This window comes from Sprattus sprattus (genome assembly GCF_963457725.1).
Source record: "Sprattus sprattus genome assembly, chromosome: 8".
NCBI lineage: Eukaryota > Metazoa > Chordata > Actinopteri > Clupeiformes > Clupeidae > Sprattus > Sprattus sprattus.
The window spans coordinates 16,799,335-16,816,091 of NC_137927.1; the positions used below are offsets into that span (position 1 = coordinate 16,799,335).

Genomic DNA, 16,757 nt, shown 5'->3' on the forward strand with positions numbered 1-16,757 from the left:
TCCTAATGAAAGTTTTAGTGTCTACATTTGTTGCAAATGTAATCATAAAACAAAGAAAATACCTTTCTGTGTGGCGCAAGAACAAAAAACAGCCTCATCCAAAACGTGTTTTTGAGCACGTGTTTTACGTCAATTGAAACAGTGCAGTCCAGTATGAAGACAACCACAGCGGATGTTGAAGTCATGTACACCTATGTCTCTGAATAAAATAGCAAAATTCTCAGACCCGAAATGAAGAACAAATGACCACAGACTATTGAATTAACTTGTATTATTCGTTACATGTTGTTCCATTATTCACCGTCTGCCCACTGTGTAGGAGTATTTATTGAACTCACGTGTTCAATTGAGCTTATTAAGGACTCCAACGGTGAATGCCCATGAATATGTTTACAGGGGCGGGGTTGGGACTAACTTGTCCAGAGGGAGGAACTTCAAAACTTCTTATAAAGCCTGCTGGATGAAACAGTGCCCAGTCAACAACTGCTCCCTGTACACAACTTTCTGTCTTTATCTATCGCAGTATGGCACAGAACGGAACTAAAGAAAATGGACTGTCTCAAGGGGACATTTTGCCTTTTCCCCAGCCTGTGAAAGTACCAGAGGTTACACATACACAGGTAAGATTCACAATTCAATTCACATTCAAGTTTCCTAATTGCTATTTTAACTTCGATGAAGTAATCAGTCGAATAGACTCAAATTCTCAGGCGCTGGGATTGTGTGTGTCGGTAACTGTATTACTTCATTTCATAAGCATGTTCGTGGACAGAGTCTGCCGCGAGCTGTTTCTTTTTGATATCAGGACCATACTTGGACTTGAAGTTAATTATTAAACTAATAAATAAGTGAATGTGTAGGCTACTCGTTTTACCAAGTTGTGGTTAAAATGTATTGTTCCATGGTACTAGACTATTTGTCCAGCAATTTTTTAGCATCTGTTTTTTTTCTTCTTCTGTATAGCCTACTTAACCATTGTGACTGTGTTTTTAATCCAACAGATCTTTATCAACAATGAATGGCACAAATCGATAAACGGAAAACGTTTTAAGACAGTCAACCCGGCAACAGGTGTGAAAATCTGCGAGGTTGAGGAGGCAGATGAGGTATGTGACTGTTCTGAATTCACCAGCAGGTGTATATGGCCGAGGATATTTGTTAGGCCGCCAGCAAGTGCCGTGGTCTTGCCAATCCACTAGATTGTTATACGTGAGATTGAATATATGGCAAACATTTAAAAGAGTTAAAGTCCATTCAAAATCTCACGTGATTTGTTTATATATCCCATAATGTCAGGCAGATGTGGATAAGGCTGTGGAAGCTGCGAGAGCTGCCGGTCAGAGGGGATCTCCGTGGCGAAGCTTGGATGTGTCCAGTCGGGGGAGACTACTGCACAAATTGGCCGACTTGTTGGAGAGAGACCGAGTCCTGCTCGCAGTGAGTTGATTTTTCCTGTGTCCTGTACCACAGAAAATTGGAAACTCCAAGTTATCATTACATAACATTTACCGTTAAAGAGCCGTTATAATAATTATATATTTTTTTAGAGCGTTACAATTATTTTCTAAGAGAGCATTTCCCAGCTGTTCACTCACAGCTTGAGCCCTTTTTCTTGACTGTTATCACTTATCCTAACATGGTACAATTTCATAGTCATAAACTGCTATCGGCTTCATAAACATAATATTTTTTAGGAATTACAGACCCCCATCCACCCGCCCCCGTCCCCTACACACACGCACACGCACACACACACACACACACACACACACACACACACACACACACACACACACACACACAAATGTTAATACCACTTTTTGACGAGAAGCAGTAAGAATGTCCAGTCCAATAAAAAACTGAATGATGAAGCCTGTGGTACAGCCAAGGGCATTGCAAAAATCTAAAACAGCATTGCTTCGTATGACATCATAAACACCCCCTCTGCTTCTCCTAGTACACTGGTGACTTTTGGTTTCTAAGTGCAGTATTACAATCTTTGTAATTAAACCCCTGCTTGCTTTAGTTTTCACTTCATTGAACTGCCAGATTGCATTAGGGAACACATTTGTGAATGAAATTTTACAGATGTGAGTGAAGTAATATTTTGGGATCGCATGTGACTGCTAATTGCAAACATGTTCTATAGTTCTCTGCTGGCGTGTCATTAATTACAATAAGTCCCAGCACTGTTTGGGGAAATACAAAACAGATTGACTATACAAAAAGGTAAATGTGATCTCTTTGGTTATCCAAGCAGTTTACTGATTATCTCTTAATTTGTAGTGTTTTAAGTTAATTAACGTGGAAGGTCTGAAAATGCAGACCTGCATCTTTGAAAGTCCATGAAGATGAGGAGAAACAGTGTCAGCCGAAGTAGGAGACGACATCCATCTTGTAAACAAATCATACATCAGAAGACCAGCTCACTCACTCAGAGGACATCAAACACTTCCTCTGAACGTATAGCAGAGTACAGAGCCAAGTCATTTGTTAACTTGGTGTAATTGTTATCAGGGTTACCGGATTAGCAAGTGAATCATTTTAGGAGGAATTAGATATATGGAAATGTAGTGATAGGCCCTTAGCAATTCATTTGAAGTCTAAAATGACGGTGCTTGTTTTCAGGGCATATCACAATGGGATGTGCATAGTGCATGATCTATTACAATTGCATTGGCCAATCTTTCAGTGCATGCCAACCCTGGCCTGCAAAAGACACGGGCCTGCCAGCGGCTCTAGAAACACACCCACTAAAGCTTGGGTCCTGGTTCATGTCTCTCCATTGTGCTCTGTTTGAGGGGGAGAGAATCATTTATTTTCAAATTATTATTATTTCATCTCTGGATCCACAAATTCCCGCAGCATATTAAACTGTTGGTATGTACGGCGCACATAAAACATTGTTTTGTAGCAACCACTGCATTACATTAAGAAGCATTTATCAGATCCTTTCAATGTTTCTTTAGGGTAATCTTGGATTTAATATTTATGTCAGTCAAATCAACCATCTGTGATTTTAAATACTATGGGACTTGCAATACATCTCTAGAGTGTTTTTTATGGTGGTTGATCTAACGTTTAATTTTCTTTTCAGACTCTGGAAGCAATGGATGCTGGTAAACCATTCCTGCATGCTTTTTTCATTGATCTCGATGGCAGCATCAAAACTCTGAGATACTATGCGGGCTGGGCAGATAAGATCCATGGCAAATCACTACCAGTAGGTAAGTGTCTATTCTATTGTGACTCCATTCAGTTGTGTATTTCTTTATTTAGCTGGAAGCGTTTGTGCTGTCAGTCATGACAGCCATGGCCACTTGCACAGCTTGCACCGCTGCTTCCTCCTTCCACAATGCGGTCTGAAAGAGATGAGTTAATGGTCGCTGGCTCAAGTCAGGGGGTTAGTGAATTCTTTTAAGCCCTGGGTGGTATCTCGTCCCCTCTAATTCCTCCCTCCTTCCCCTGCCACAGTGTCTCTGCCACACCGCAGGGGATCAAATAGACAAAACAGGCGAGCCTCCTTCCTCCCGATTACATTCAAATAAAGTGTTAAAAGACGAAAGGGCCAAGCGCACAAAGGAAAAGGAAGAGGCTCTGATCATAATCATTGAGGTGCATCAGCCAGTGCTGGGATGTTGCACTGATAGGATTGGGCACCCAAGACGAGATTTGAGTGCAGCTCACTTAACCCACCCACCCCCACACACACACACCCAAAATGGTTTCCCCTCTTGGTTGGCCTCTGCCTCGCCCAAGACCCAGTCTCGAAAAAGTCCCACTCACATCCGTTTTATGAAAATAAGTTCCCTGAAGTGTCCCTGGAGCCGTTTGCCCTGGCAATATGTAAATTTAACCTTTGATAACCAGTAGTGAGGGATCACCCAGAAACTGGGAGATAATGAGTGTCAAAGATGGCCATTGTGTGAGGGAGACTCTCCGTCTGTAATCACAGGTGAACAGCCGCGCAGGGAAACATGAGAAGGTCAGAGAGGAGAGGGGCTGGATTTAGCAGATTATCAGCCATGGTTTTGACATATCCTGCCGCAGCTATACAGCAAATGTCATGTTATAAGGCAGGGAGTTGCTGTTCTAAAGATGCACGTAATGGGGATCGGTGGTTGCTCAGAAGTAGTTTAAAAGCATTAATAACAAATAATTCAATTTAATAAAATAAGAAATAAGTGTTTTTTTTTTAGATATTTCACCATCAAATGAGCGTTGTTGCTGAAGAGAGGCTTAAAACTTGGTTATAGTGTAATGATTTTCTTGATGGTATCGTACTGTGCGCTCTGAAAATATTGCTTTATTTGAATTGGCATGTACAGATGCCATTCAGTTCACAGGCTTTTATTATATGGCTCTTTATTTCCACTTACCATCTCTACCCAACAGACTTACTGAAAAAAAGAAAATTTGTTTCCAAAATGTTTTTTATTGCCCTTGGTGTTTCCAAACACCTGCTGTTGCTGCCCCATTGCCTGAAGTACCAGGTCTCCCAAATACTTCCCCTCTAGCGCCGTAAAACACTGAACACACACACACACACACACACACACACTCACAGAAAAGATGTCGGCAATTCTGACATCTCATTTAGCCGTGATCCACAGCAGGGCCGGATCTCAGGTTTCAAATTTGTCTGCGTCTCTCTCTCTCTTTTTTTTACCTAGCCATTTGTGAAACAGGGATGTGGTTAATCATTCCAACTCCCTGTTTACAAAGGAGAGGGTACAGTGCAGTACAAAATAATAATGCGGCAGAGCTACCTTAAATTACCTCTGGCTGGATATCTGATTCCACCGTGGAGGAGAATTGGAGAAGGAGACTACTGACAGGGAACAAAGGTGTGCATCAGAGCCAAGGGTAGATCTGCAAAGAGTTTGAACTGCTGCCTACACCTTTCACACTTTATCCCTCTCCCATTACATTATATCTCTGGTAAAATATATACACTCATCCTGGCCAAATCTTTGTGTGGGCTGCTGAGATGCGCGTTGGCGTTTTTTCTTTTTCTTCTTTTTTTTTATTCATGTTTGGTTTCGGTGCCCACATCCAAGAGCTTCTCTCCTGAAAAAAACCTCTGGGTATATCAAAGGCACATGTTTGACAATGCATTTAAAAACAGCGGTTAATGTTTTTTTTGTGTGTGTTGTCTCTTGCGCTTCAAACAGATGAAACTTTTGTGTGTTTCACCAAGCACGAGCCTGTCGGTGTTTGCGGAGCAATCATTCCTGTAAGTATGAAAGAGGGTCTGTTTCCACCCACTGTCAGCTGTTTCACTTCCTTCAGCTAAGCGGCTGAAGCTCATGATTGTATCTGACGCAAGCACGGAATCTCAATTAAGCAAATCAGACAGGTCATACACATCATCATCTCGTGTGCAACATTTCCTAATCTTCTTGCAAAGGCTTACAGTTGCGATCTCTCGTACGCAAATATTTTAAATGTTGTAATGCTTGCTGTGCCAAGGCCCGTTTTCAGAATGACTTAGCGAGTGCACAGGGCGCTCTGACTAAGAGGACAACACTCCCCCACCGGCCCACCCCCAACACCCCCACCGCACCCAAGCATCCCGTAGGCCTCTGACTCTCTCGTCCCCCCGCCCACCCTCTCTTAAGAGACTGCCTCTTCAGCTGGCACACTCGGTGATGTTGTAACTGAGGCCTTTCTATCATCCCTTCCCTTCCCTGCTCCACTGCTGGGTTAAGGGTTTTTTGGTCCCTGATCGCCGCACTTCACCCTCATTGTTCGCCCCTCTGTGTAGGCCACGATGTTATCAGGGCGTGCACTGCCACAGAGACACACAGCATGCACTTGGGGGAACTCCGGTCCAGGTGTTACCTTACAGTGCCGGAGCCGAGGCTGAGGCTGAAACAGAATCCACACAGGCGTCAGCCAAACAGGGGACACAATGCCACTCCGATTCCTCCATCCTTGCCTGATGCGCGCGTCCACTGTATGGCACAGTCAGGCTGTGAAAGCCCCAGCAGTGCGCTCTTACCCCATTAGCTTGTATAGCTCTTTAGTACTGTGCTGAGATCAGATCCTAACTCATATTATTAACTACTAATGAGTCTTTGCTGATTAATGGAATAGAACACACATCACACAAATACTTTTCTGGAAATTCAATCTGAATCTCAGTTTTTGCTAATCGCGTGCCCATGTTTCTTAATACCAGCACAGGGTACAATTACAAATCGGTTCTGTGAAGTCTATATGTTAGCAGCCCTAAGTAATCTGTGACTTTGATAATAACAGCAAATGCAATCAGGGTAATTAGATCGGGGCTTGGTGGGGCTCCGCTCAATTCATATCGCATTACCCGTTTCTTGAAAGAGCATATTTTGTAAATTTAGAGCAAAAGTGATCTTTCAAGTTTATCTAAATGCTATGTATCTTCTTATGTTGCTTTGGCAACAAAAGAACAAAACTGTTGTTAGCCATGGGATAATATATCATGAAGTGTTATTCATACTGAGGCACTGACTGTAATTACTAAAAGTACTACTGGCACACACAGCCCATGACTCAGTATGAAAGGAAAACAGGAAGCCGTTCTCTGGAGTACAAAATTCCATAATTGCCATCACTGTATCCAAAATGCTGTAAAAGTTAACAATGCATTAAAAGTAAACATGTTGCCCGCGTGCTCATTTCTGCTGACGGGGCCTGCACGTTGGCCACGCTTGTATTCCCCAGGTGCACAGGGGTTTGTTGAACACTTCGCTCTTGCCTATCTCTCTTTTTCTCTCTGTGCTCTCAGTGGAATTTCCCCCTGTTGATGTTCACGTGGAAGATTGCACCTGCACTGTGTTGTGGCAACACGGTGGTCATCAAGCCGGCCGAGCAGACCCCACTCACAGCACTCCACATGGGGGCACTGATCAAGGAGGTGAGGTGAAACCCTGGGACCCATTGGGGTGGGGGGGGGGGGGGGGGGGGGGGGGGACGACGACTGCGGCCAAAAGTGCCAACACACAAACATTCAGTCAGAGCAGAGGTACTGAACATCCTTCTACAGACATCCATTCTTTTGCGGTGAGAAGAGGATATGTTGTTCAATATAAAAGTATCAAGTAAAAAAAAAAATGGCATTGAGCTTAAACAGCCAGGCAAGGAACTCAGAGCCTGTGGGACATTTGCTTTGACCTATTTAGGTTCACTTGTAGCCCATTAGTCAATTTGGTTCTGGACTCTTTTCGGCGCATGGAAAAAGTCCTGGTCTTAAGTGATTAGGCTGTTTCTCTTTTATCATTCGTAATGATTGTTAGCGCAGCCCCGCTCCGCTCCTAATGACTCACATTCTTGTGGCTGTGCCACGCAGGCCGGCTTTCCCCCTGGAGTCGTGAACATCCTACCCGGGTTTGGCTCCACAGCTGGCGCGGCCATTGCCAGCCACATGAGTATCGACAAAGTGGCATTCACTGGCTCCACAGAGGTAAGCATTTTCATCTGGATGCGTAAGACAATTAGAGCCTACTGCCTGTTGTTGCATACCCACTGTAATGCTGTTAAGAGAGACTTTAATTTACTTAGTTTTTACTTTTAGTAAGTCGTGTTTTTTTGGTCACTGTCACTGTTGATATATCAGCAGATGTCCTGACTGGCTGGATTGTCCTCACTGCTTTTTGTCTCCAGGTGGGTCAGCTGATCAAAGAAGCCGCTGCCAAGAGTAATCTGAAAAGAGTGACTCTGGAACTGGGAGGGAAAAATCCATGCATTGTCTTCGCTGATTCAGACTGTGAGTGATGTGGTTTTTGTCATATGACATCAGCGCAATGACATCTGAAAAGGTTGAAATGGTATCACATTGAAAAACCCACAGCAAGCATTTTGGTGATGGCATTAATATTAATGTAATTTTTGATGACTACAGTCTTTGTCAAACAAGTAAGAGCTGTGTGCAGCTGATTGTTTTTTTTTGATAGACTACATTGCTGTATGGTTAGCAGGATGCCTGTAAAAAGTTATTACAGTACAATAGCAAAAGTCCGCAAAAAGTAATGTGAACAGCACAGCAAAGAGAATTTGAATTTGTTTGCTTAGACTAACCCAATCAGAATCAGAATAGTTTTTATTGCCAAGTAGGTTTACATCTACCAGGAATTTGTTTTGGCATAGTGGTGCTGACATAATAAACATAATGCACAATGAATCCACAAATCCACATCTTTCTTTGACCATTAAAGGAATACATGAATAAATGCTTGGGCTCACCATGTTTATCTGTATGGCAGAAAGGAAGTGTAACCTTTCTCTCCTCACAGAATTGTGTAACCCAGTCCAGTTGACCACTGATTCATGTGTGTCTGTAGTGCAGCTGGCAGTGGAAGAGGCCCAGAAGGGGGCGTTCTTCAACCAGGGCCAGGCCTGCACAGCCGCCGCCCGCATCTTTGTAGAAGACGAGGTGTACGAGGAGTTTGTGCGCCTCAGCATGGAGTCGGCCAAGAGGATAGTGTCCGGAGACCCCATGGACCCACGAACAACACACGGGCCACAGGTGAGCGACTTGCTCGCCACTTTAGCACTGTTTTAAGTGGCTGATAATTCAGACATTTTAAAGACTGAGAGGCTTTTTATTCATAGTGCTTTGACATAGTCATAAGAAAACCTGTAGCAGACCCTGTTTTGTTATTACACATAGTGTTAGTTGCACAAGCGGCTAAAAGGTTGGCCCATAATGGCCCATCATCACCTAGAGGGCTAATTGAGCTTGGAATGCTTTTGCTATTATAGTCCTTGTTCATGAAGTTTGCCACCCTTATCTACCACCTAGTTACAATTGCATTTGGTTCGGTTCTTCACCCAATAGTAGAAGTGTGTGAATCGGCTGACAATTCTAACAATTCCAGCTGAATCACTCAGACCTGTCTCTCTCTCTCTCTCTCTCTCTCTCTCTCTCCCTCTCTCTCTCTCTCACTCCCTCTCTCTCCCTCTCACTTTCTCTCTCTTGCTCTTGACCTTGTTGTGGTAGATTGACCAGAAGCAGTTTGATAAGATCATGGATCTGATTGAGAGTGGGAAGCGGGAGGGAGCCACTCTGGAGTGCGGAGGCCAGGCTTCGGAGGGAAAAGGTCTTTACATTCAGCCCACCGTGTTCTCCGGAGTCAAAGACCACATGCGCATCGCCAAAGAAGAGGTACTGCAGTGTTCAATGGTCTAGTTATTTTCCATACATTTTGTTTATGCTGTAACATGCTGTTTGTGGGATGAAACCAATTGTTGTTGTTATTGTGTGTATAATACTGCCATCTACTGGTGAGCAACAGAATGAAATTGAATGGATTGTGAGTAAGAATAGTTTTTAGTTACAATGTTGTTGTTGAAATGAAAGAACAGACAATATTTCAGTTTGATGGGCAGAAACATAGCTTTGCATTGGTTTTGAAGCTGATGTTTTCAAACCTAAAATAGCTCAGCTTTTATTTCTTTGCGAATCCCAAGAGAGGTTTTTTCAAAGGCCTGTCAAAGCTCTCTGACCTCACCATCCTAAAACCGCAATGTCACACTTAACAAATCTAAGATGTCACCAACCATCTGCTTTCTAATGTTGCTGGCACTGAAGTATACTGTCCCAATTTATGAGAAGCCAATTAAAAAAATGTGTGCATAATTAGTTCTGTGCAGTTTTGAGAGATGAGGGGAAGACCAGAATAAGAGCATTACTACATGTTTGTGTTTTGTGTTTGCATAGTGTGGTATCCTAGCTGAGTTTGGTTGGGCTCAATTCTCTGCAGATTTTTGGCCCCGTGCAGTGCATCCTGAGATTTAAAAGCCAAGAGGAAGTGATTACGAGGGCGAACGGCACGCAGTATGGCCTGGCAGCGGCCGTGTTCACACGCAACATGGACCGGGCTCTCAGTGTCTCTTCTGCTCTGCAGGCTGGCACCGTCTGGTTAGTGACCTTACTAATCCCCTCACAGCCAGCGTGGTTACCTTCGGTAGGTGGAGGAACAGAGTGTTGTAACTACAAGGAGATGCTTTGAGGCACATGAGCTGATAAACGTCTTAACTGTATGCCAGCATAGCCTGTGCTGTGAATCGCCTTGGATAAAACCACTGGGGTGTCAAATTTCAGCAAATCGAAAAAGTTTCATAAAGCAGCCGTGAAACAACATACAGTGAACTGATGGTATAGAGTAATTCAGTAATAGTGCTCTAGAACAGCAAAGACTATGGTTAATCCATCACATTTAATAGGTTCACTACAAAACTTTATAGAGTTACAGTAGAGAAACAACGATGGACTTCACCTTGACTCTTGTAGAGAGTCTGTGCTGTTATGTTTTACCAATGACTGACCTTTCTATGTAAGGGAGCCCTCATGTGGTCACTATGCAGAATGTATTTGATGGAAATTCATACCAAGGGGTTTATATCCCATTTTTTAAGTTTATAAACTTCCCCACTGATTTATTTTCTCAGTCTGTAAACTTTGCTCACAGTTGTGGTAATCCATTTCTACACAGTTTCACAATTTATACTTATGGCTTTGTAAATCCGTTCCATGAATTTGTAATCCGGTTCCTCAAGTAAACAGTTTGACTTGGTATGTATGGATTGGTAAAATGAGGGAACAGATTTACAGCTCTGTGGGTGTGGCTTGTAAACTGATGCAATGGAGTATAAATCTGTGAGTGCTGAGTTTCCTCACACAGTGACCTCAGAATGGTGTGGTATAGAAGTTTGCCTCACATTATGGACATACCAAGTCAGGAATGTGTAGCTCAACTTCCAGTCAGTAATGCTGAAGATAACCACTCTCCTACAGACATTATAGCATAATTTATTATATTCTCTTTCAGCAGTTTATTATTAGTTTTTCCCATTGTGCTATTTCAGCTAAAAGACTAGGTGGATACATATTTTTCAACAGAAAAATAAGTTAATGAAAGACATCTGTCTGTGACTGTGTGTTAATGTGTTTTTAATGGCGTCATATCCTCCTCACTAGGGTGAACTGCTACAATGCTCTTCATGCCCAGTCTCCATTCGGAGGCTACAAAATGTCTGGAAATGGACGAGAGCTGTGAGTAAAACTACAATCAGATCTGGTCAAAATATGTCACATTATTATGACACTGTTTCTTCGCACTGTTATATTTTCCTGTCTGTGTTCCTTTCGATTTGATGTTACCCAAATTGTCTTTTGGGATTACTATGTTGCAATGCAGCATATATCCTACTAACTACAAACTAGAAACAAACATTTAGAGGAGAGTTGACCCCATCCTAACTAATTCAGTTTGTGTTTGGTCTTGCAGTGGTAAGTATGCCCTAGCTGAGTACTCTGAAGTGAAAGCAGTCACCATCAAAATCACGGAGAAGCTGTGAGAGAGAGAAGGCCCAGACAGCATCTCACTCAACCCCAGCATCGAAACAAGCACTTCCTGTGATAAACACCACCAACTAGCCGCAAGAATGTGGCTTGGCCTGATCATCTATACCATGTCTGAAGCCCATGGTTCTGCACCATGGCTGTGGAGCCTTCCCTCATAACCAACGCTTTCTTTACCTCTGCCAGCTACCTGTCTGTCCTCTTTTATCTCTGTAGATGTTATGTACAAATGTAAATGTAATTTGTTTTTGCTCTATCTTAAAAAAAAAAAACGTTGCGTCTTAAATTGCAGTCTTTTTCTAGAGTGTTAAACTATCTCCCCTGCAGTGAATGGACTGAGGACAATATGTCTCAAAGGAAAAAGAACTGATGTGTATGTCTAATACTGTATGATTGAGCCACATTACGTGATACTCTTGATACTGTTGTATCAAATGTATACCATCATTAAAGGTCTCCAATAAGGAAATTGTGTTTTATACCATACTGCTAAGTAAGACACATTTGGGACATTTACAGCCAATGTACAGTTTTTACTTTGAATAGGAAACTGTCCAGTTTCAATAGGGCTCTTTTTAATTATTGTCTAAATACCGCTGCTCTAAGTAGTGTGGTGATATTTTTTAAAGCTTTACTGGAACTGGAAACGTCAAATATAATGTGAAACTGGACATTTCATGATGTCATTAATGTATTTTAATAGTTTGACAATTTGCTGTACATTCAGCAAATCTAAAGGAAGGAATCAAGTCAAAGTGCTTTTGCTCTTCAGAGAATGTTTGTTAAATTGTTTTACCTGCAGAGAATGTAACAGTTATTTACAACCCAAATGGCAAAGTTTTTTCATGATTCTTTGAGTAGTCATTATCTTTTTTGTAAAACCTTTAAAATCTAACTGCTAAATAAAAAAACAACATTGTTGGAATTAATTTAATGGTGAAGTGATTTCTTGGCCTTTCAAACATACAAATGTCAGCCTAAGATTATAAGTAGCTCTATAACATATGAAGTGGTCATGCTAGTTGTAGACTATCAATAGTCTGATTAACATTGATATATTAACACTGCTTAGGAGGTCAAGCACAAGTCATTAATAACAGTAGAATGTAACAATTCCCGTTTCCGGGTACTGTCTCGAAACAATGCCGTAGAACTGTGCAGTGCAAATCAGATGGAAGCACTGGATGGTAAATCAGGAAGTCAGCCTCTTCTCTCTGCGAACTTCTCAAATCAGGTCTAGCAAAGTCGTCGGTTGATGGCAAGAGAAGAATTGCAGCAATGTCCGTGAAAGTAGGTTTTGTAAGTATTACACAAACGATAACACAATAATGTGGTAAGTACAGAATTACTCCAACACGCAGACACGAGATGGCGCAGCTGTCAGAATGTAAGGTTTTAGCAGCAGGCTATAAAATATAGTAAAAGTTTGTATTACCTGCATATAACATTGTAACTGATCGGCAATTGCCTTCTGCTATTGCTTTTCTGTGCTCATTCGAGGTTGCTTTGCATACGTATGCGAAGAGTACACAATTTGTTGTTCCGAGCTGTGTTTCGCAAAGTTTTCTCATGTCAATCTCATGTCTTACATTAGTGAAAACACAACGTAAACTTAATCATTTTAAATATTCCTCTTGGGTAGCCTATATACCATATAGTTGCAGACAACAATCTCCCAGTTTTGTTGCCTTTATCTAACATGCAATTTCAGGCAGGGCTATTCCAACTAGTTTTGTTTTCCTCTGTGTCAGTGTCTTCGGTATTCCAGTCCAAGAAAAAATGAGTCACGTCTGCCTTGGTAATCTCATTGCACTGTGGCAGAACTGTGAAAAGTGTGCTGTACACTTGCCGCATTCTTAGCCATCAACGGTAGGCATTTGTATTCACCTGTTTCTTGTAATCTTACCAGCCTAGTATTATCTGCCTCAATACCTTGGTATCTAATCCTAACCTGGACAATTCCTTCAAGGATAATTAATGATTTTTTTTATTATTATTATTTGTTTTAGCATTTCCACCTTTCATTTTAACAGTATAACTGAATGTCAAATGCTATGGTTTGTGGTTATTGATGCTTATCATGCTTTACATCAAGCATATCTCAACAAACCCTATGTGATTCTTTGTTGAGTATCATTATATGATGTACTTCATGTTTTTTTCTGACAGCTAATATATTTAGATTACATTACTCAATGGAACTACTCAGTACTGCTAAGGCTATGTGTTGTAGACACCAAAATGTTTTCCTTAACTGTTGTTCTGTTGGCATGTGGCAGTAAATAGGCTTCTGGACAGCAGCACCATACCATGACCAAGATGACTTCTTCATGAAGAGGATGCTGTGAGCTGTGTGGAGGCCATGCAAATTCGATGAAAGATGTCTTACTGGTCTGTTGGAGTCTCAGAGGACCAGGGAACCACAAGCAGCATGGGAGAGCAAGATGGTGAGAAATGACAGTGAATGTATTGAAACTCTTTCACAATCCAGTTTTTCATAGGAAATGATGAAGCAAAGAGGTGGAAGAAGAGTGTAGCCAAAGTTGATTGTAGGGTCTTTGAGTTGTTCGTAAACCGCGTTGAGATTGCAGCACGTGTCTCAGAGGTGGTTCAGGAAACATACTGGGAGCCACATGCAGAAGTGAGAACTGAAACACGTTGACGCTGTAAATAGGCACCAGTACAGTCAAGGCTGGGTTTGGTAAAAGTACCGTCCCTCTCACTTTTTTTTGGCAGTCTCTGCTCTCTCTTGTGGTACAGTTTGATTGTGGTACAGAGTTCCTCCCTCACAGGACCTTAAAGGCACCCAGTGCAACTTTCGAGGCTTAAAAATAAACATTCAATTTCTAGTCTTTTTTACACATAGTAAGTTTCAATAACTCCATACCATTACATATCGACATTCAAGGAGCAAAGATGAGACGTCGTTGTGTGGTGAGAACTGATAGAAAATCGATAACAACAACAATCGCCGCCATTTTCTTTATTTATTGGTGCCCACAATAAATAAAGCAGGATTCCAGTCAATGGAAAAATGGCCTCTCCCCACTGGTGATTGTTGTTGTTTACGATTTTCTATCAGTTCTCACCATAAAACGACGTCTCATCTTTGCTCCTTGAATGTCGATATGTAATGGTATGGAGTTATTGAAACTTACTACGTGTAAAAAAGACTAGAAATTGAATGTTTATTTTTCATTGAATGTTTATATAAAGTTGCACTGGGTGTCTTTAAGGTATTAGCAATGATTAAACAAGCAATGATGGAAGCCAGTCCTTCTGCCATAAGCACTGTAAAATAATCCACAAAAGAATATCTTTGCTTTGTTTTAATTTTAGGATTAACATCTGTCAGGCTCATGCAGAGTATCTGACAGGCATACACTACTGTGGCCATTTCTGAATTCTGAGATGGACCACATGAATTCACACATGCACATGTACATGATCTATACCACTCAATGTCCAGTAGATGGTGTAACCCCCTCCAGCCAGTGCAAGAGAACGGCAGCCGTGGCCACCAGTGAGAGCAGCTCAGAGGGCTACTCTCTGTAGAGCGTGCAGCCGCCAGCCAGCAGAGCTGGGGGTTGCTGCGGCAGCCCCACGCCCGACGCCACATAAAGAGGCTACTGTGCTAATCGGCTCCAGTGTTGCTTAAGCCATCTGGTACAAGTGTGCCAGTGAAATAAGGCTCTGAGGTCATTCAGACGCTTACTGTAGCCCTCTTCTCCCGCCCTGTACCAGTCCGCTGGAGCGCAGGGGAGGACGAAAGGGGTGGGTTTCAGTATGTAAAGGGGCTGGAGGTAGGGAGGGGGTAGGAGGGGAGGCAGCACAGGCTAACCTTGCCATTAAGGACAGGAGGGGAGAGCGTAGTCAGTGAGGCATCCTCCCCCTCTTTAGCAGAGGGATGCAGACGGTGTTCAGGGAGAGGAATTGCTGTGTTTTGGTGATAGGAAATCCTTGATTTATTTTTTTCCCGGACTTATCAAGCACAAGCTGTGTGGCATGAGATGTTAGAAGGAGGGTGTCATTCTGCCATGGATAACACAGACAGGGTTGGATCAGCCGTCACATTATGACAAGGTACTTTATGTAGGAGGCACACTGTCAGTTGTAAAAGCATGTTCACAGCCTGACTGTTGAGGATTTGCTGTCTCTTTGTTGTGGTAGTTGTGGTCGAAGCTGCCAGAATATGATCTATTGAGTTGAACTATACTATTTTGGGTTGCTTGTAGAAGTATCCAAAAGATATCTTTCTCTCCTTAAATGCTTGTAGTATTTGTGGCGTAGCCTTCAATGTATCAAGAAATGTGAATACTTTTTGACGTTATTTTTGGTAGTTTAGTACAAAATGTTTAAAAGGCCCATCATATTTTCTTGCCATTATTTGAAGTAGTTGAAGAGCACTTGATGCGTCACACTCACTTATCAGTCTGTTTGATCTTGATGTGATCTTCATGTGATAAGTAACTCAACTCTAGTGTACTGTTGAAGATGTCATCAGAGCCTTAACACAGATGGCCCAGGTCACCATCAGCGAACATTAAGTCATTTTCCTGGTATCAACTTTTTGTTGTTCATAAAGCCATTGAAAAGATTGGAATTCACAACATATAGTAATAAAACACATGAAGTAGACACCTTTTGTTTATTTTTCTAAACAATGATATAATACAGCTAGTTAAGTCATGCATTCAGTTTGAGAAGGCCTCAAATCCTAGTACCATAACAAAGACTGTTATTTAAATAGCGAGTATAAGCCTCTCATAACAGCCAACAAAAGCCATTGTGTTATAAATATATATTTCAGATATCTGTTTTTTGAAAGTTCAATCATTAGGACCACATAATCCAGTAAAGGAAGGATCTCACCGCTATGCTGAAACACTCAGTCGCAAGTCTTGTAACACGCTTTTGATCACTTGATGTAATCAGTAAGCGCAACAAATAAGCAGATTTTCTTCTTTTATTTGCTAATGAGGTACATCCAGCAAAATCGGCAGCATTAACCAACCCTGGAAGTAAAATCTGTAGAGGGCACCATACTTCCAAATTCAAATTATTGTTTCTCGTGTTCTATTGCAAATAAAAGTGCAGTGAGTCACTGAGGTGAGGCAGTAAATTCCATGAGATCTTTTGGACAGGTTCTCTTTAGAGTATCGATTTGGATGCTATTGTAGCAGATGCTCCATGCTCTATAATGTCAACATCTCCCTGGAAGCCTACTTAAGGTTTAATAAATCTCATTACAGCACCACCCATAATCTATTTGCTATGATACACTAATGTTCCAGAGATGAACGGGATGGTTTTTAATGGGATTTGCTCCCTTTAATCTTCAGCCTAAATAGGGACTGCTCTGTCACTGATGTCAGGAGTCAGTGATGAGCTCTTACTGAGATTATGTGAGTGT

The 16,757-nt window shown here is 41.9% G+C and overlaps 2 protein-coding genes across 2 annotated transcripts in view; both read left to right on the forward strand.

Moving 5' to 3' along the window:
- Positions 1-524: 524 nt before the first annotated feature.
- Positions 525-11,340, forward strand: aldh1a3 (aldehyde dehydrogenase 1 family, member A3; the record flags this gene model as incomplete). Its single annotated transcript, XM_080843116.1, has 13 exons — positions 525-620; positions 1,002-1,106; positions 1,297-1,437; positions 3,098-3,227; positions 5,175-5,236; positions 6,770-6,898; positions 7,331-7,444; positions 7,645-7,747; positions 8,322-8,506; positions 8,981-9,145; positions 9,744-9,901; positions 10,961-11,035; positions 11,271-11,340. 13 exons carry the CDS (start codon positions 525-527, stop codon positions 11,338-11,340), a joined length of 1,533 nt encoding a protein of 510 aa, XP_080699242.1.
- A 2,384-nt stretch (positions 11,341-13,724) lies between these two features.
- lrrk1 (leucine-rich repeat kinase 1) overlaps positions 13,725-16,757 on the forward strand; it is a gene marked incomplete at both ends in the record, with an annotated part of 39,639 nt that continues 36,606 nt past the window's right edge. The window contains one exon of the mRNA XM_080844135.1: positions 13,725-13,791. Within this exon, the coding sequence (XP_080700261.1) occupies positions 13,725-13,791 (67 nt within the window). The remainder of the gene's footprint in view (positions 13,792-16,757) is intronic.